This window comes from Urocampus carinirostris, chromosome 5 (assembly GCF_059441175.1).
Source record: "Urocampus carinirostris isolate Australia breed hairy pipefish chromosome 5, RoL_Ucar_1.0, whole genome shotgun sequence".
In the NCBI taxonomy this organism is placed as follows: Eukaryota; Metazoa; Chordata; class Actinopteri; order Syngnathiformes; family Syngnathidae; genus Urocampus; species Urocampus carinirostris.
The window spans coordinates 30,105,409-30,127,500 of record NC_142353.1 but is presented as its reverse complement, the minus strand read 5'-3'; the positions used below and the strand labels follow the sequence as shown (position 1 = coordinate 30,127,500).

Sequence of the window (22,092 nt, the reverse complement as noted above, 5' to 3'; positions counted from 1 at the left end):
GGGAGGAGACCGGAGTGCCCGGAGGAAACCCACGCAAGCACGGGGAGAACATACAAACTCCACACAGGAAGTCTGGAGCTGGATTTGAACCCACGACAGGTTCCCATGACATAAACTGTGCCGCACAAGCGCTAACCACTGCGCCGCCGTGCTGCCCTATTCTATTCTATTCTATTCTATTCTATTCTATTCTATTCTATTCTATTCTATTCTATTCTATTCTATGTAGTATTTATTTATTTATTCATATCTTTACAACATATCCATTTAATTGAATTATTTATTTACGTATATAAGTAATTTATTACAAATCGTTTCTTTTTTTATAAGCAATGGATTTGTATCCTACTAGTCATTTAATCATATAAATGCATACGTAATTTGAATATTGAAACAAAAATATACGAAATACAAAGTCTTGTATGGGAAGAAAACCTTTAATGTGTCACAAAAGCAAAGGAACTAACATAATAGCCACAAAGTTTGTTTTTCCGCAAAAAATATGAAAGCCACAAGTGATGCAATGCATATTTTACAACGTGAGACTCATTATTTTGGAAAAAAAAACTCTTTTTCTCAGTTTCAGTATTGTCACGCGCCACTGTCCACTGCTCATCTTTATAGTGCGTAATGGCGCCTTACATTGTAAATTAACGACCAGATAATAAAGGTGCTGTATCTGTTTCCGATCAGGAGATTTATCCTGCTTCTGGTAACCATAGAAACCAGTACAATCTGTTTCATTTGGGGTAGCAAATCCCTACCCCGGAAATTGTCTGGAGAGGGATGGGCGCCGCCAGGTTGTACATGTCCAAGACACACTACAGAAACTGTTGCCCTGACGACCCTAGCAGTTAAGGGGTCCGTGAACTGTGAACTAAGTAAATACTGCAAAAATATTACATAAATAAAAGTAAAAAACTACTTCAAAAACAAAAATATTACTGTTGAAGTGCCACAAAAAAAACCCTGCCATAATATTACAAAAATACAACAAAAAACAGGGTTAAAGGATCTTCCTGGGCTGTCAGGGTACCACTGAGGACGCAACTCTGGACACTTTTCTCAGCTGTTGATGGTTCCTGGCCTGTACAGCTACTATCATACTACATAAATACTAAACTAGAAATACAAACAAACTCAAATGAAGTGCTCAAAACCCAATATATTATTTTGCATGTCCTAGAGGGGGGCAGGTGAATGCAGTCATGTCAGTAAATATTGAGTCTCGGGTTTGCAACGATGCCCGTAGGCGATTATCACAGTGCGTGTTGCAGGCCTCCAACACTCGCTCAGCATCGTTAATTGAAATTGCCAATCGTTGCCTCCCGTGGCCCCACCCAGGGGTTACATTACTTGTAAATACTTCCCCCCCTCACAGATTAATTATCAGGCGTTTTCTGCAGGCCAAACGCTGCCGTCGTAAAGAAACGCTAATTATGGTTGATATGAAATATTCAGATGCCTGATGACATCGTTTAAACCATTTTTGTGTGTACATTCAATATTATGCATATTTAGTCACAAGATAATGGACAATTACACAAATATTCATCAAATACTTAATTTCTTGGTGAGTAAAATTTAAGACTGTTGGACAGCACCACATAAAACAAAGCGAGCAGAACCATTTGTGTGGGCTCCAAAGATTTTTTCGAAAGGCGAGTCTTAGTTGACCTTAAGCTACTTAATTTATTGGTTTGGCGTGCACTATTAAAATTAGAATGAAATAAATATAATATCATCGGATTTGTTTTATATACAGTGATACCTCTATCCTCAATGGACACTGTATACGAGTCATTTTTGCTTCAGTATTCAAACATAACATCAGGACTCGAGCAGACTCGGAACAGACTCGGAACAAAGTTTGAACGGATTCTGAACCGACTCCGAACCGACTCATAGGGGACTCCGGAAAGACATGAATAACTGAAAACCAATTAATTTGTTGGCTGGCCTCCCAAAAGTATCCAAAATTCATAAATATTTGTGGGAAACCCCAGCCCCCTGTGCATGCTTTTTAGTCTGAGTCTGTTTGCGTCTCTTCGCGTCTCTCCGCAAATTTTTGCGTCTTTTCTCGTTCTGATATTTTTTGGGGAATACTGAAGTAAAAATTCATCAGTTGAAAAATTGAGTTATCACTGTATATGAAGAAAGCAACTGATCTATCTTTCTTTTGCTTTTAATTTATTAGTCTGCCTGACCTGAGGCCGTTTAAAAAAAGATTTTGCCTTTTAAGAAAGAAAGCGTTTTTCAATTACTGAGCGCCAGGAACATAATAAAAATATAGTGATTTCAGCTAAGTGACTCTGTAGTTATTCGTATTACCATTACACATCAGCCAAGGATATAAGGGGGATGCATTTCTATTCGCAGGTTGGTGGCCTGCATCGGGATATGTGACTTGAAATATAATTGTATATAGAAGAGTCTGGCGAAGTCTGCCCGAGTCCGCCCTAGTCTGCCCGAATCAACCCGAGTACGCCCGAGTACGCCCGAGTCCACCTGAGCCCCCCTGAGTCCTGCACTTTTGTCTGAATCCTGAAGCAAAATTTACTGTATGTAAAGCAAATCTTTGGAGGCACTGTTTTCAATAGTCCTGAGGTTCTATATAAAAAAAAGAGGAAAAACATATTTCAATCAACCAAGTACTAGTTATGTATATGTACATCCATCCTTCCATTATCTGCACCACTTATCCACAGTAGGGTCGCGGGGTTTCTGGAGCCCATTCCAGCTATCTTCAGGCAGTGGGCAGGGGACACCCAGAACTCGTTGCCAGCCAGTCGCGGGGCACATAGGGACAGACAATTCGCTCACTCATTCACACCTAGGGACAATTTGGACCGGCCAATTAACCCAACATGCATGTTTATGGAATGTGGGAGGAAACCAGAGCACCCGGAGGAAACCCATGCAAGCACGGGGAGAACATGCAAACTCCACACAGGAGGTTTGATCTCATGACCTCAGAACTGTGTTGTTCACGCTAACCACTGCGCTGCTGTGCTGCCCATATATATATATATATATATATATATATATATATATATATATATATATATATATATATATATATATATATATATATATATATATATATATATATATATATATATATATATATATATATATATATATATATATATATATATATATATATATATATATATATATATATATATATATATATATATATATATATATATATATATATATATATATATATATATATATATATATATATATATATATATATATATATATATATATATTATATATATATATATATATATATATATATATATATATATATATATATATATATATAAAATATGGTGATATCAGCTAACTAACTGTAGCTATTTGTATTACCATTACACATCGCCCAAGGAAATGAAGGGGGAGGGGGCGTTTCAATTCGCAGGTTGCCCGCCTGCATGGGGATATGTGACTTGAAATATAATCGCGGGCTAATCCAATATTCCACTTGTCAGGTTTGAAATTGAGTTTAAAATGTCAATCTGACTTCAAAAACAGCGCGGTCGACCACATTTATGCGTTGGATGGTGGGGGGGCCGGATCGGAATAAAGACGTGCCTGCCACGTTTTTGCAGTGATTCCCCCCACCCCGGCACCCTCCCTCAAAAGTCATTTGATTCTGACAGCTCATTTTGCAGCGATTATGGCAAATATTTGTCACATTTTTTTGTTGTTGGTGTGTCTTCTTGAGTGTGAGCCATGAACAGTATGCTTTTTTTAATAAGGCAGCTTCCGTAATGCCAGAGATCGGGTATATGCAAACTATGGTCAGAAGGTCATTTGTGGCTCACCAATTACAGTTTTGTAACCAGCAATGCTCTAAAAAATTCTGCTAGAATACATTAGTACAATATATTGGGACACTTTTCTATAAATTAAAAAGATCTGTTGACAACTAAATAGGGAACAATGTTGGGGCAACAGGCGGGTACTGATACTCTCCATTGAGGCTATGAAGTATCGCTACTAAGGGCCCGGTCACACAGACATTTACGGCTGAATGACGGCCAGAAATTTCTGCCCTAGAGGCGGACGCAATTGGACGTATTGAGCTCGCCGTTGAATCGTTATGGAGCTGTGCTTGACTCGAGTTCGGGAATTGGCGCGCGGGTGGCAACGAGATTTACTTTTGCCTTGATTATTTCCTCGGAGCGCGGGTACAATTCCTTTAACGAGCGTAGAGAGGCTCGAACACGACCAGAAATACCCAGTCGTGAAGCAGATGCCGCCAGGACGTTATTTGACGCTTTGAGCCCGCAATATACACGAGATAGAGCTGTGCTTTACTCGCGGTCGCAAATTTTCACGTGGTTGGGCGCGTTCAAAACTTTTGAGCAGCTCAAAAGTTTGAGCACGTGTTTAAAACGCGTGCCGCACACGTGGTCAACACGAGTTAATGACGCAGAAATGACGTGCTATGGTCGCGGCCAGGGCGCAGTTACACTTGGGTAGGACGGGGAATTTCAGCGGGTAATCGTGGGTGGAGCATGGTAATAGCATGTTCTGTGCCTGTATCGCGGTGTTATTACGTAAAATTAGCGTGTTACGCGTGTGACAGTCAAACGCCTTTCTCTGCGTATAAACAGCGCAAATGCCAAGCGTGCTCGTGACGTCAAAGGGGTGAACATCCCCGTCAGCGTAGTTTCTCTTCATTTCGAATAAATTATTTGGTGCATCTGTTATGGTCGCAGTAAGGCTGTGAAGCTAGGACCTTAACTTTGTCTTTTGGCTGAGATTAAGAATCCCTGCTTTTATGCCTCAATACACATTTTGATTCTGATCGATATTGAATAATGAGTAAATCCTCACTAAATCCTTCAGCCCCACGCCCTCTCAATCATCATTACAAATTGGTCTCAATCCACTTTAGTATCTTGACATATATTAACTCGATAGGAAAATAAGAATGATGCTATAGCTTGTAAACTTTTTCCTCACAAGACTGTGAATTGTACCATCATGTTCTTCCACAGCCCGGTTCCAAAATTAGCGTTCCCCCGCTACTTCAACCATGTTTACATCATCCTATCTCACAATGAAGTAGGGAATGCAATGACGAATATACAATCAAAACCTCCTCATTATTCATTTGTTGGAAATGTAGTACAGATTAAACCGTTCCGTCATTGGTATTATTGTGAACGTAAATTGACGGTAGACCCCCCCCCCCCTCGCGTGAACGTGCATTCTCCTGCGCTCCCAACGAATGCGAACGTATTCTATATAAAACATTTATTAAAACTATAAAGCGAGCTAATTGTAACAATTGGGAGATCCTAGTCTATATAACGCGTTTATTTAAACCAAAAATTGCGATCTTATTTTACAAAATGCGTTTGTTAACATGGAAGGAAAAGTCACGTGAGGGTGTAGGGCGGTTTGGTTGGTTGTTGTTGGTCTTAACACGGAAATGACCCGCAAATGGCGCGATGAGAGGAAGGGGAACAGTCGCCGGCGTCTTTTTTCCGGCCACACCACAGGTCAAAAGCGGGTTGGCCATTTTTGTGCATTTTCCATTGCGGGTAAACACGGGCGAAAAAAAATCCCAAAATTTTAGCCGTCATTCAGCCGCAAATGTCTGTGTGACCGGGCCCTAACGATGGTCCAAGCTCCCAATCAGTGGGCAAAAAAACTTCATTATTTATAGATGTATAGTATATATTTTTACATTCATGTATTTCTCACAAAAATATTATGGTGAGATTTAGAGGTATTTTCTTACAAATAATTTTTATAAGAGGGAGGCCGAATATGGACGCTTCCCGACTTACGACCATTCGACTGACGAAACACAATAGATACGAATAATTTTCTCAAGATGTTGAAAAATATTCGGACATTGTTGTACGTTACATTTTGTATTGTGTGCACCTTTTTCCAAGTACAGGACAGTACTGTAGTGCTTCTTTCCGCTGCTACGCGTACAAGCGGCGCTGCCACGAGCGGCTGCCTTTTCCAGCAGCTGCCCTATTGTTTTATTGTCTGCTCCTATCTTCGGTGTTTTTTCTTCCCGTTTTGACAACTACACTATGGATTACTTCTATCCTATGGGACATGGGTTTTAGCGCACAAAAAATGCGTGTATTCAAGGAATTTCAACTCCTTGCCCTGAAGAATTCTCGTGCCGGCTTGATGAAGGGGCCTATCGTGGAAGAAGAGCCGGAGCTAGCGAAGCGGCTAGCGGCGTTATAAGTCTTCGGTACCATCCGTAATCATGGTACTGTAAATGCGAACTCACGACCAAATAAGATCATCGAGTGCTGATGGAAAACATCGAAGCGCACAGGGAGCGCAGTTGCTGTGTTTTGCGGAAACGTGGCTCACGTTTAGCATTCCGGACGCTAACGTGTAGCCACCCGGAGCTACCCGGAGCCATCCGGCTTCAACGCCGCTAAACAGAGACACGAAAGCCGGGGGGAATCGGAGAGGAGGCGGACTTGCTAACACGAGGTGGTTTATCCCTGGATTTTCACAAAGAACAGTTTTCCATCTGCCGCAGGGATGTCGAACTCCGCTACAAGCACCCCTAGGGCATCATGTTAATCTGTTAATAAACAACAGGGTAGACTGTTGGAAGTGTGAATTATCTCGTGCATCCTTTCAATATGGTTGGTGTAAAGTAGAGGCAAGCTGTTTCTTTTGAAATGAAAGAGGAATATGAAAGCTTGATGCGATTGAGAAAATGGTTGGATCGCTTTTTTTCGGCCACTTTTTACCACTGAGGAGGAAGTCGCCTAACTGTTGAAATAAGTTCAACTTAACTTTATCTATCTTTATAGAGCATATTGTTTTATTGTTTGTTTTTTTGAATCCTCTCGTTCTGTAGGAAGATTTTTTTGAGTTACTTTTATTGGCATTGATAACAAGGTTGTGAAACATTGTATGCAACAAGATTGGACATGGAACCCCAGGGTAAACATATAATAAAGACTTTAAAGAGAAAGGATAAAACATTATCAGGATAAAAGGCAAAAACATTTTAGAACGTAGTGATTACAGACTGGCCTAAACTATGATAATAGTGCAACGTTCGAAGTTGTAAAAAATAATAGTGCACCGTAACAATAGTCCAATGAAAAGAAGGGCAGTGATATACGGCAGCAATAGAAAGCCCAAAATAAGTCACAAGGTATAGATTTTCCGAGTTTCATGCAATAGCATTTTGCTGCAACAAAACATTTAAAAACTCCAAATAAGTCACAAGGAAAGTTTTTACAGTTTTGTGCATTTGTTGAGAGTGGTAATGGCCCTACGAAAGAATCTGTCTCTGAGCTTGTTTGTCCTTGTTGTAGCACCTACCAGAGAGCAACAGTGTATTTTATAATGTTGATTGCTCTGCTATGGTATCACAAGCAGCTGATGATCTCATGGGCTGTGTTGATTACTCTCTGTTTTTCCTGTCCACATACGGTGATGCCGTATGCCAGGCTTTGTAGAAGGACACCAATAGCTTCTGTTCCAGGTTGTTCCTCCTGAGAACCCTTACGAAGTAATGTCGGTAATGGGCCTCTCCCATACACTTTATTTAACATTATCTGGTATTCTACTTAGATTTCCTATTTTGTTTCACAAATTTTAACCGGCCTTTTTTGCAAACATCAAAGGCAAAGTATAAAATAAAATGAGATATACAACTGGGACCGGGAGCAAAACGCAGAAGAAGAGAGTATTCGAATGGAGAACATAGTGAGCGGTAGTCCTTTGATTAATTTGTCAGGACAAAAGCAGCAGCAGCAACAAACAGCTCAAAATCAGAGTCAATAGTATGTAATGCATCGTATGCGTCCAAGGTTAGAGTTTCGTTAATAATTTATGTTATTTTAAAAACAAATCCTAGAATTCCAGTATTTTCTTAATTGCGTTTATTTATACAGTTTGGAATTTTTGATTTTATTGCTTTGCCCTTGTGTAGGTTCTAGATCAGGGAATGGTGTAATAGTAGTCTGATTCTGTTTGATTCTGAACTTGACTACGTTTTTGCTCCCCCGTCCCGGCCATCGATCTGTTTTTCCCCGCTCTCGACACTGCCTTCGCTCGCCACAGAAATTACCACTTCCGCGTCTGAGTAACCTGCTCCTCACGATCAACGATCTATGGATCCTGTATTCTAACCTTTCCCTTCTTACTAATACAACTCAGAGAAACGCACACAACTTGGTCCTGTCTTCGTTCTGGTCCTGATAGCCCTTTAGCGGATATTTGCTTTGCGGACATGTGATTTAAAGCAAATAACATTATAGTTGATTGAATAATTGTTTCTTAAAAAAAATTAAAATCAATATTTTATACCATTGTTATGTATCTGGTGTCTGGATTACACATGTTGGGTTCCGATCAGGAAATAAAATGTTCATCTTTACCTATTTTAAGTATTGTTTTTGCAAGTATTAAATATATATATATATTTTTAAATTAACCGTTTTAGATTATTTACTAAGGGTTAAAGATTATTTATGTAAGAAAAGTTTTTTTTTCATATTTTTAGATCATTTTTTTTGTATCGATGCTGTACAAGTATTTAGGAAAAACGTTGCTGATTTTTGCATATATTGCAGGGGTTTTTGGCCCCCAATTACTGTGATAAATGAGGGATTACCACAGTGCAATTACATTTGCCAGCAAAATTTACAGGAATAAAAAATGAGATATTAATATATAGTTTCTGGACACAGGTGAGATATTTTCTTACTGTTTTGTGTGCTTGTTTATTGGGGTGATGACTCTGGGGAAAAACTGTTTCTAAGCCTGTTAGTCTTTATTTTAACAGACCTGGAACATCTGCCAGATAGCAGCAGTGGCCAGGGTGAGAGTAGTCCTTCGTAATATTAACTTGGGTAGCGTGCAGCTAGTGATTTTTTGGGATGTTTTGATGACTGTCCTTAAGGTTCTCCTTTACAGTATACTATTGGCCAATCCTTTCCCCCAATATAAGCCTGCAGAGAACTGGAGAATGCAAAATCAATCAAACGGGGGGCCAAAATAAGGGAACTGTGAATGACAGTTATTAAAATTGACTTTGCTCGCAGCCGTTAAGAGGTTACTGAGAATACCAAGGAAAATCAAAAGGACAAACTCCGTCATCTCGGCAATGGAGCGCCATTGATAATACATGTTAGCCGGTGACTGATGCAGGGACTCGGCGCAGACGCTCGGGCCCGAGCCGGCGGAGCAAATGAAGGCAAATGGCAGCTTAATTACAGCAATAAATCGCCGCCCCGCAGCTAAACACGTCAGATTGCAAAACAGCTGCAAAGACGTTTCACTTGCTAGACGATGATGACGCATGGTTGGCTGTGGGTCAAAAAGCAGTGAAGTCGGAGCACATGACTTGCGAGAATTCAGACAGTAATTGTACCATACACGCTTTTGCAGGGGTGCCCAAACTTTTCAGAAAACGGGCCAGATTTTGTAAGGTGAAAATCTGCAAAGACTGACTATTTTGCCAGGCATTCTTTAAACAGTCTTTAATAAATTCACCCTCTGTGAATCAGCATCGCGACCTCGTAGCTCACTTTTGAAGCTTTCTCATTTAACTCGCAGGGTCTCGAGAAAAACCTCTGCTGTGCCGTTCAACAGCTTCTAGTTGCTTCACCAATTCACAACAGTCCTTTCCAGTTCACTTTTTGTAGTCAGCATTTTTTGTCTGGCATTGCCTCTTGATATTATATTCTTTGAAAGTAACCACAGACTCTTGGCCGATTAGGCTGACACAGTTGTTTCCGATTTCGGTAAAAAAATACTTTAATGAACGGTTCGATGCCGATATGTACATCTCGGCGACGTGCAACGAACGAAATCCAGGATCGAGCCCAGACCCAAGATTTTACCTCTACCCTGGATGCTGTATTACTATTACATAAGCTCAGCTAAAAAAAAAAAAAAAATCCAATTGATAATAAAAAGTACTTCATATTGTCAATTCAGGCAACATGATAATTTTAGCATTAAAAGGCGGGATTTGGGAATGATTCTTAAACATTTTCGATGTATGGTGTGGCTCAATTATATTTTTATGTAGATAAGTAAGCATTGACTTAAAATTTACAGGAATAAAGGATGAGATATTAATATATAGTTTCTGGACACAGGCAGATAAATAAGCATTGACTTAAAACGGTGAAAGACACTGTGTCATGATTACTGATGTGACTCATTTGGCGCCAACTACCGTGGGTTCTGATTGACTCCCTGTCAGTATTTGAACCCTGCCTGTCCCCTTTTGTCAGTCCGTCTGCAAACCTTGGTGCATACTAGGCAAGCCTTTTTCGACCAATTCAGACGCTCACTGGTAGACTCCTATCTGTTATCGAACGGGTGCACAGAACTCCATTGCTAACCATCTACAGCTTGAAGGTCACTGGGTACATTCTGTTTTGGGATAAGTTTGACTCCCAAATTCCAAGCCGTCTATTGCTCATCTATTATACTCGCACGCTATCTACGACCAACATTATACACTGCATTTCCTGTCTGAACCATTTAGAAAACGTATTGTGTCCTCCAATCAGAATCCACAAGACCGTATAAAAAAAGAGGCGCACACTTCAGTCTGCGGAAGTATTTCATTTCAATTTACAAGAATGAAAATTTGACTTGTTTCTATATGCTTGCTTTTCTTTAATAGACAAGTTTGATTAATAACTTAGAAGTTTCTTGAATCATCCGGACATCGTTTTCAACCTGACAAACCCAGCCACAAATCAACGTTGTCTGAAAACAACGAACAAAGTGCCCAAACAAAAAAAACAAAAACAAACGTGACAGGACAAAGGCAATGACCTGACAACCTCTGTCGTTGGTGTCATGATTGCCGATTCGGAGTACCTGCGACTGCTTAATTGGCGCCAACAGCCTGGAGAGCTGATTGGCTGATGAACTCCTTTTCAACGCCGACTTCCAAGAGGTCTTTTTGCGAACCGTTGCTCCCAGCTCGGCAAGCTCTTACATCAGACTATTCCTGCCCTCTTTTTCTCTTCCTGATCCTCGTTGCCAACCTGTTTCCGGACCTGACTCTGCCCCGTTCTGCCTGCCCGTTATCCGATCTGTTTTGCCCCGCTACCTGCCTGCCTCCTGTTGCCGACCTCGTTTCCGAACGTGACACCGCCCTTGCTTTCCAGTCCCGGCTAACGTAATTCCGCCTGTCTTCGACCCTCCTCGCTAGACACGGAAGTGCCACTTCCGCATCTCCTGCTCTCCTTGTCCGTCAACCATCGGATCGTGGAAGCAAGCCCTCTTTATTAATAAAAACTGAGAAAATGAGCGCTATTGGGTCCTGTGTCTGTTTCTGGTCTGTGACAGTTGGGCACAGTCAACATAAAGCCCTGGAACAATATCGAAACGCACATCTGTGAAGACAAATTAGGCGCAGGTGGTAGCTCTCCAACCACTCCCCACAGAATTGGTGTGCCAAATCCTGGCAGTCACCTCCGTATGCAATTTTTGATGACTCCTCTCACCTCTGGCCCTGGGCATATCGGGCCTTTGTTCTTAATTTTACACAAGAAGCACATCCTGATGCCCATGCTTTTATGTTGTACACAATAGCCGTGTCCACTGCGGAGACACTTGACCTGGAATAACGGCAACGTTTTAGTGTACGCGTTCCCCCTCCCTTCGAAAAGCTCTTGAGCTCACAAAACTTTCCAATGCAAGTGTAATTAAACACGCTGCGGGATGTCAAACAAGCAGGCAAGCGGGCGGGCGGTAAGGCAGCGAATGTACGCTTCCAAAACATACTCAGATGTATAATTTGATCAGCGTGTACAAACAAAAAACGCAGCCACAAGAAAGCGGCGTACACTCCAAACTTGGAGGATTAGAGGATTACATTTTTCGCCTCCATTTCTTTCCTGCCAGTGGCTGCTTGAGAGCTTCTAGTTGAGATTGTCAATATCGATGGAAAGGGCAAAGAGTGCGTCACCTACAGCACCGACTTTACAGACTTTGCCGATATTTGTTTACCTCTCCCCGCGGATACGCGTTTGAAAATTCTCCTTTACAATCTGCGGTTTGCTTTTCGTCGCAATTTAAAACGTTTTACTTGTGTGTTTGTGATTTATCAACACCTTTGTTGTTTTCAATTACACTCCCTGATTGGTTGATAACGAATCCCCGCAGGAGACATGCAAAAGTGAAATGATGGGAAGTAAAAAAAAAAGAAATATTTCAATCAACTGATTGCTTCGTTTATTGTTTTTGTGGGAAGCATATTTTTGGATCTTCGAAGTAACGGGATACGTTTAGAGAAAAACACAAAGCAGTCAATTGACTTGAATTTAGCTGATTCTGATTGAAAATCTGACTCTGGGGTATAAAAAGTCAGAACAGAAATTTTAAAGTGTTTCAGTATCTGAAACTGATGACAAAAAGATACCGGACACCAGGGCAGACAACTCTGAAAAGTTGCCTGCCCCATTTTTCACAACTTAAAACACAATAAGACGACTCAACGCAAAAAAAAAAGTCTTAAGGGTTGGTAATCAGAATATATAAAAACACTTTAAAATTAAGTTTATTATTAATCCACTTGGAACATTCATTGAATGGATGTGCCATCGATATGTACCTATATCTACTCATCTTCAGTCATGCAATGTTTGTGTTGCGTCGTCTGCTGCAAGCCACGTGAAATTTTTACATGATGCTTTAAATGTCAGTTACGTTTTCTAGCGTCATAAATGTTGTTAGCTTCTTTTGAATCGTTCTTCTGGGCCTGAGCTTTGGGCTAGATTCCTAACAACTTAACCATTTCTTTTGTGTTCTCTGTGCGTCTACTTTGGGAAATGATATGCAAATGCGCTCCCTTATAACTCTCGGGAAACTCCGGAAGTTTTTCGAAGAAGGCTTCCAATCTGCTACCGACTAAAAAAAATCAAAAACGAAAAAAAAAAAACTTTTTTTTCTTGAAAAAGTATTCGGCCACCCGAGCGGAGACGTTTTGTAAGTTGTACGCCCGACAGAAAAGATGCACACCCCGGGCGTCCAGGCAGACGTTATTTCAGTTATTTCAGACACTGGGTCAAGTCAGGTCCTCGGGGCTAGCTCGTCTAGTTGTATCATGCCAAGCCCCAATTCATTAATTTACACTTAGAAATGCCTATTTGTCTCAAAATTCATATACTATATTGTTGCTTGAGAGTAAGGAGGAGAATGATGGGACGAAGGAAAAAAAAAAAACCTGAGAAAATGTAAAATTGTACACGACAGTCTCAGAAAATGACAATAGTGTGATGAAGTTCCTAGTTTTCCGTAATGCAATTAAAAAAAAAAAATGTCATGAATTCTGGATTGATTACAAAACTGAAATTTGAAAGTCTTATGTTGTAACATTGCAGCCACTATCCATGATTACCTATTGCATATTGCTGTTAACGAAAACCAGCGGAGGGTATTTCCTTCTCTTTTTTCCACCATTTCCGCATAAAACGAACAGCACCAATGGGGTCATGATCCATTATCCCTGAAACTATAATGCTGTGCCCAGGAGCCGGCACAAGGCACATTTATCATCATGCCGTTCTGGCTCGTCTAAAATGAAATGCACATTTCTGGCCAAAATCCATTCTCCCCGGTCGACTATTGATAAGCGCAGGCACCTGGCAGGGAGCATTGTTTTCGTTTTCAGGCTGCTGAAGCGTTTCATTATCAACTTAGGGGGTATTCGCATATTGCGGGGTATTCTAGTCCCCATTAACCACAAAACACGAGAGCTTACGGTACTTACAACTAAAATAGACATATTTTACAACTAAATAAGTAAATGTATAATGGCTACAGTATACAAAATCATTGAAAGAGCGTCAAAAATGTGATTTCCTGGCTTGGTATTGTGTCCAGAAACTACTTTCACAGTTTATCAAAAGTTGTATTCCTCACTGGTGGTCGACAAGGACTCAAACACACTGAATGTTTGAATCATATTTGCGGGATTAAGAACAACTCTGGCGTGTCATGATACTCTTGGTGTTGCTAATTAGATTCTTTGAAAATAAATGTTTTGTTATCTTCTAAGGAGCTTTTGTCCCGGAAAGTAAAATGCGCTGCCACTTGTTTGGCATATCTTCGTCAATGCCAAACATACCAGAAGAAAAGGAGTACATGCAAAATACTCTTAACAAAACCAAACATAAATAGAGTGCAATAACCTTTTGTTCAGACAAGTCTTTATTCAAGGAGAAATTAAACCTTTGTAGTACTTGTTAGGGATTAGACTAAGTCCCAATAAATCACAATAAATATTGCTTCTGTCCTTACAGATGGAGACATGGACGACTCTTCCCCGTATGAACCCGTTGCGCCCGGTAGACACCAGGACGCACTACGCTTGGCATCCATCTCCTCAGGTAATATGAACATTCTACTCTAATAAAGATTCGGGATGAACCGAAATGATGATTTAAGGCTGACACTGAAAAGAGAACATTTGAAACCCTTGGCCCAAAACAGCCAATGTCACGCCGCAAATAAAATGATAACAAACTAACAGTGTCACGATTGCCCATTGCTCTCACCTGTGCCCACTCGTTTGGCGCCAGCTGCTGCTCGTTGCCTCATTGGCTCCCCTCTTATTTAAAGTCAGTGCTCTCATTCACCCCTTGTCAGTCCGTCAACGAACCTCTGCACTTGCAAGGCATGCATTTTGACTTTGTCCGGTATTTATCCGTGTATCCAGTATCCGGTATCGATCCCGTCTGTCCCGTCCTGTCCCGTATCTTGCTCGTGTATCCAGGATCTGGTATCGATCCCGTCCTGTCGGGTATCTTGCTCGTACATCCTGTATCCGGTATCGATCTCGTCAGTCCTGTCCTGTCCGGTATCTTGCTCATGTATCTAGTGTCAGGAATAAATCCCGTCCTGTCCGGTATTTTGCTCGTGCATCCTTTATCTGGTATCAACCCGTCAGTCCCATCCGGTCCGGTATCCTGCTCATGTATCCAGTATCCGGTATCGATCCCATCTGTCCTGTCCTGTCCTGTCCGGTATCCTGCTCTTGCACCCTGTGTTCGGTATCGACCCCGTCTGTCCCGTCCTGTCCGGTATCTTGCTCGTGCATCCTGCACCAGGTATCGATCCCGTCTGTCCTGTCCTGTCCGGTATCTGCCCGTGTATCCTGTATCTGGTATCGATCCCGTCTGGCCTGTCCGGTTTCGATCTTCTCTGTCTAGCTTCTTTTGCCCACCGATCGCCGGATCGCTTGCGTTTGTGTTCCCGCGCATGACTGCCCTGCTTTCCGTAAAATAAAGCTTGGTGTGAAATCGTTACGCGTTTAGGTCCACCGTCGGTTCGGGTTCTAACAGGTGTTTTACTATATGCTAATTTTAAGTCTATAATTTATAATTTCTCATGAAACAAAAAAATAATAATTCAAGTACATAGCAAGATCCAGTAAGACAACAAAGTGATCCAGAAGTCTTACTGTTAAAAGATACAGAATGCAAAAATCAAGCTAGTTTGTTATGATTTGAATTAAGTGGGTGGTTATCATGACAAATCAATTGCTTGGAGCTGCTACACTGCTAACCCTCCCCTTGTTTCTTAAAAGGACCCTGTGTAATATTTGACCACTAGATGTTGCTGTATTGTGCAACCACAAACAAGTGCTACAAAGCTCAAGGAAGATTATAAACTACAGAGGCTCAAAGTAAAAGAACCGCACCATTTTTCTCCAAATTTTTGCCAACCCTTTCACAAGGTTTTCTGGGGGGGTTTCCTTTAGCAGTAAGATGACTGACAATTATGTCAGCTCCCACTATGTGAACCTCATGTTCTGAAAAATAAATACACATTTTTTTAGATGCATGTTTTAATGATAGTTGGTGTTTTTGCACATTATTCAAATCCTAATTTTACTGGATGAAGGGTTTTTCCACAGGAGGGCGGACAATAATACACAATGTCCTTTTAAGTATATCGTTTTAGGGATTTTTATCTTTTAATGACCTGGAGAGTGAATGGTGAATGAAAATGAGAGGACGGAGGTGACGAGGCAATATTGCATAAAAGTCAAATAGCTTATCGACTTTAGGGACTGACTTTCACTTGCAAAGTACGTATCTACAAACCAAAATTGCTCAACTGTAGTAAGATAGCTATAGACTGTTTACAAGTAAACATTAGCCAAAGTCCGGTTAGCGGCTAACAAAAATTAAAAAACAGAGGCACACACAACATATTATGAAAATGTCCTGCTTGTAAAAGTTCGCAGAGCTCCTTTTGGGTGCAAAATTTAAAATAGACTGCCTCATTTTGCACCTCCTCCGCCCTGAGTGCAAGCCAGCTTCTCATGGCTCGCTTCACTTTTGAGATGATTTCATCACAACATTATTCTTCCTTAAGCCTATTTCATTTTTTATTTTTATTTTGCCCTTTTCCAGCAGAACACATTTTCTGTGACAAAAATTCAGTGCATCCCTATTAATGAGAAAATAAGCGCCTGTATTTTTATGCAAAACATTCACTGAAATAAATGTGCAGAATATTTCAGGGTTAATTGCTTGTTTGTTGGTCTTTGAGGTCAGTCTTTGTTGTCGCCGGTGCCATGTCTTAGCGAGCGAATCGTATCGATTGTGTTTTCTGTCTGATTTCCTCTTTACTAATGAAACAGCTCGGCCTCTGCGGGCACCACAGAGCTAATGATTTCATTTAGCGCTTATTACCACAGCGGTGCGACACATCAACACCGATCTTTTTAGTTCTGTAGGTTGAACCGCGTCTGCCCACTGTAGGCCTCCAAGCGAAGGACGCCAGAAACCAGCTTCTCGCTTTCATCGTCTTCTGTCGAGACGTTACCAAAAGATGTTCTTTTACTTTAAACTCCTGTTGTTTTTTTGCCCAAAAGCAATCTAGAAACACTAAAGGCAGCATATTTTTTCCTGGCTTGTTTCTGGCTTTGTAGAGATGCAGCACAAAGGCACGCTTTTTTGCATAATCCCCTTAGCTTAGAATCAGCGGTGCATCACTTGGTCCCGCATTAAATGTTTGAGCGGCAAAATGGAAGACCAAAAATGATTGGAATTGCTACAGGAAGGGAGACATTGATTGTTGGGAAATTAGTGGGAATGAAGCGACAGTTGTCTTTAAAGTTGGAGAAATAGGCGTGCAATTCAAATCTTCATGGAGGAGTATAAGCCTCAGTCTCTCAAACTCAGAGGTAGGACGCATGGGCGTAACTAGCCTGTTTCTGGGGCTGCTATAGCGCCACCAAAAATGACAGCATTTAAACAATTTGCCTTAATCAATAGGCTTAAATATGATAAAAAATGCTAGATTAAAAACATTAAAAAATAGGAAACAGAACAAAAACGTGAACAACTCAGCATCGGAAATGCCCCATCCCAGTCGTCTTCAGGCAGTGGGCAGTGTCAGGATTACGGATGTGAATCACCTGTGCCCCCTCATTTGGCGCCAACCGCCGTGGGTTCTGATTGGCTCCCTGTCACTATTTGAACCCAGTCCGTCTGCGAACCTCAGTGTATACTAGGCAAGCCTTTTTTCGACTCCCACCTGTCCCGTTTTTGCTCCCTTCTGTCTCCGGCTACGACCTGTTTTAAACCTGACCATGGCTGCTACGCCGTCCCGGGTTACAACCTTTTTTGTCCCCGACTACGTCTACCCCCCGCTCTGGCTTACGACTCGTTTCTGACCCCGACCACGCCTTGCTCTCCCAGTTCCGGCTACCGACCAGTTTTTCCGTCCCTGATACCGCCATCGCTCGCTACGGACAATCCATACGAGAACGACTTGCTTCCCGCATCCAGTGAGCATCGGATCACGGGCGCTGCCCTTCCTCTTTCTTTCAAAAAAACTTGTGGCAAACGTTACGCGATTGGGTCTACCCTGTGTACTGGTCGTGACAGGCAGGGGACACTCTTAACTGGTTGCCAGCCAATCGCAGGGCACAGAGAGAGAGACCACTCACTCACTCATTTACACCTGGGGACAATTTGCATTCGGCCAATTAACCTGAGATGCATGTTTTTTTGGAATGTGGGAGGAAACCGGAGTGCCCGGAGAAAACCCACGCAAGCACGGGGAGAACATGCAAACTCCACACCGGAAAGTTGATCTCATGACCTTAGAACTGCGCCGCGGACGTGCTAACCACTCAACCACCGTGCTGCCCTTATTTACATTATACTGTATATTATATGATTTTTAAATAGAAACATGCGGACTGAAAAACAATCCAAGTAGAATCTGAAATCCGTCAATGGTAGGCAAATATGTGATAATTGCAAGCCAATTTGTATCCCGGTCGGTTCCAAACCAAGTATTCGCTAGCGTGTATTTGGTTGATTAAGACGTAACAAGGGAGTCATTAAGCCAGCCATTTTGATTCAGTTGTTTTCCTTCGCTCTCCCTGAGGTGAAATATCGGATTTGTTCGCAGGAGTCCGTCACGCTGCCAGCTTAGCTCCTTATTTATCATTTCTGAGCTCACGGGCTAATTGATTGGGGACTTGAAAAAAATCCAAGGATAGGTGAGATAATTATTTGTTGGGTATTGTTTTTTTTTTTGGATCATGTTGAAACTGCTAACAGCCAAATACAAATTCAGTTGGAAAAAAAAAACACCTGATAATTAGTCACATGGCGCCATGCTACAATCAATGAGCCGACTCTACCGGTTAAAAAAAAGTGTTTATGTTCTTCATTAGAATATATTTTGATTTTCTGTTGAAGTAGTCAAGGTCCTGTCTCCTCTTCATAATGTGCGTGAAACACTGGAGAATAGGGGTGGGCGGTACTGGGTATCGATTCGATCCAAGTAGATACCGATCCGACACCTTACTACTTTATGCTTAGGGATGTCATGATCATTGAAAAATGTAACCCTTTCCCCTTCAGTTAGTTCATATTTTCAATGAACACGTCATACATATTTTAGGCACTAAATGTTTCTTTTTGTATTTAATTACTTCATTGCAAACTTGAAAAGTATTTAAAAAAATATCTTACAACCAATGTCCCCTCTAATTTTCCACGGGTCTGAGCGTTCACACAAAGTCGTTGAGCAATGCTTGAAACAACAGTGAGCAATGGCAATCCCAAGTGTGGCAACTAAATCATTATCAAACATGTCCAAAACTTGACATCAAGTTACATTTTGCTGAGTTTCCGGCAATGCAAAATTATTTTTCTCTTTTGAAAGAATTGACTCATGTACTATTGCAAAGGTTGTACGGCCTACAAACGTCGTTTGTTCTTACAATTCTTTCACATGATATCCATTTCTTTTTATTTCCTGATATATTTTGTCGCATAATATTAACATTTTGGGGGCCTATTTAGTCAGTTGTAAGATACAGAACTGTACTTAATCGCATTTTTAGTGGAAGTACAATGTTGGCAACAAGATTCACTTGATATAATTGGAAATTATTTGAATGCAACACAAACTTTTTCCTTTCTTTTTTTTCTACTTTTTTTTAAATTCCTTTAAAAAAAATCTCATTGTGTTTATTTTTTCCGAGCTGTTACTTTTTTCTTTTTGTTCTCTATTTACTTTTTTTCTACATTTCTTTCTTTTCTTTTTTTCTGGCTTTCTTTTAAATTTATCCTTCTTTTTTCTCTTCCTTTTGCTTCTTTTTTTCTCAGCTTTTCACTACTTTTTGGTATTTTTTTCTTTTTTGTTCTATTCCCCCCTTCCTTTAAGTCATTTTGTGCATAATTTTACATAATATTTGGTAGTGCTGGGATTAAAGAAGCAAAAACAACCTGAAGAGCCGTTTAGGACCCAAAACAGCCGGTTCCTTTTAATGAGCCGAGCCAAAGAAGCCGGTTCCCGACAAACTCTACTAACTTTACTCAACTTCGTTCTACTTTGACTCGACTTCAAAATACCGCATTTAGGACACAACGTCAGGGGAACCTGTGTATTTTTTACCTTCATGCACTGTAACTTTGACTTAAGTCCCTTCTTAATTAGTAATTTTGAGCCCTCATTTTTGTGCGCTGGCTAGATTTTCTTGTGCACTGAGAATGTGCGAGCAGAGGCAACACTGCTTACAACTGTTTCAGGACAAACGCCTATAAGAGTAAAACCAAAAAAGCAGCAATGTAACAAAAAAACAAGTACTGTATAAAAATGTCAACAAGACAGTACCTTCCATTGCACAAAATAAATCTACCTTTCAGGGTTCTTACAGGTGCTTGAAATCCTTGAAAATGCTTGAATGTTATTGTTGCGTTTTCAAGGTTTGAAAAGAGCTTGAATTTTGGATGAAGTGCTGGATTTTTATGTGTTAAGGTTGATTTTGAAATCCTATCAGTGTGCATAAAAGTATATTTTTTTCGACTGATAATAGGTTTATCAATCTTGTACAGGACTGGTCATGAAATTGAAATAGAAAAAAAGAGAATTATTAAAACAATTTTAACCAATCTTAGATTATGTAATCCAACACCCTAAATCAATTGCATTAAGAGTGTTCTTTGACTATAATTTAATGCTAAAAATAATTATACATTAAAAGTGGAGTGCGTAGTTAGAGGTGTCCTTAAAAAGTTCACAAATAAATAATTTCTCAATGGTTTTATGCTAAAGAGTACATGCTAATAGATACCAGCTAACGACCTTCACAGGGTTTCTTTATTTTCCTCATGTTGAGGTTTTGAGTTTTTCCATGCTCTCATGTATGATTTTAGATTCAGATTCAGATTCAGATCTACTTTATTGTCATTCTAGTTCACGTGTATACAGAACAAAATGTCGATACATCTGACCCGCACAGTTTCCTTGAATGTACAGATATAAATAAAATGTTGTATTGAGTTGGAGTATTGATTACTAATAATATACCAAATAATGATGGCTATGTATAGTATTTTACAGTAGTGCAAATAGTGCAAGAGGAGCAGCTAACCAGATGTGCAAAATGGGCAGTCAGGTAAACAAGTCAGGTAAACAGTAACAATAACACTGTAACAATAACACTGTAAGTACAATAGTGCAGAGAAACAGATGTGCAAGGAGTGGCTAGCTATAAAGAACTGCCAGTAGTGCAAAAAGTCAAACAAAACCAACAGATGTACAGATTAGCAGCAGTTTAGATTTACTATGTGTTTGATTGACCATTTAACAGTCTAATGGCCAGGGGGACAAGACTATTGTGGAACCTGGTGGTCCTGCACCGCACACTGCAGTACCTCTTCCCAGAGGCTAGCAGAGTGAACAGTCCATGATGGGGGTGAGAGGGGTCCCTGATAATGTTCTTAGCTTGGGATAGGCAGCGCTTCTGGCCAATGTCCTGAATGGAGGGGAGAGAAGTCCCGATGATTTTCTCTGCTGTCCTCGTCACCCTCCTCACACTACCCCAGTCGGAAGCGCTGCAGCCTCCACACCACACAGAGATACAGCTGGTCAGGATACTCTCTATGGTGCCCCTGTAGATCAGGGGATGGTGTAATCTGTGGTTTGCAATACTATGTGGTCTGTGCAGCCCTTTGAGACTCCTTGTGATAAAGGGGTACACAAAAAAAAACACGACTTGACTTGACTAGTTTGAAAATAAAGTCAGTGGTGCAAATAAAATAGAATTTGTCTCTCACTGGCTCTGTTGCCATGGTGACAGCAGATTTACAGGTTTACATTTCTGGTTACAGCTTTTTTTAGTTGTTTTATGTCAATTTGCGGTGTTGCCACATAAGCAGACAACTTGACCACACAAATGTTACACGGCCTCGTTCTTTTCTGTAGTTGAAATAAAATATCCTCACTGCGCTTGACTGCGTTTATTAAAATCGGTAACGGTATCAAATCATGCAGCCCTAACTAGCATACGTCAGGTAACAATATTAGAAATGTTACTACATTTATGTTTGACTAAAATCAATATCTCTGTTGGATTCTACAAACTTCTCTCCTTACTCAGGTACAACGTCAATTTGCTCTGCTTCGACCTGTCCTTCTCTCCTATTTCCATCGCTTGCTTCCTTTTTCATACACTCAGACGATGAGCCAATGAGTCACTGAAAGCTTCGGGGTGTGCGTCTCTAACGAGAACACCAGTCGCCCTCAATGACTTCATTTGCATGAGCTGCAACATGC

General features: G+C 40.7%; 1 protein-coding gene across 1 annotated transcript in view; it reads left to right on the top strand.

Moving 5' to 3' along the window:
* The window catches only part of LOC148366010 (GDNF family receptor alpha-2-like), a 162,701-nt gene that overhangs the window by 28,483 nt on the left and 112,126 nt on the right, over positions 1-22,092 (top strand). Inside the window, exon 3 of the mRNA XM_088335137.1 lies at positions 14,301-14,387. Within this exon, the coding sequence (XP_088191263.1) occupies positions 14,301-14,387 (87 nt within the window). The remainder of the gene's footprint in view (positions 1-14,300; positions 14,388-22,092) is intronic.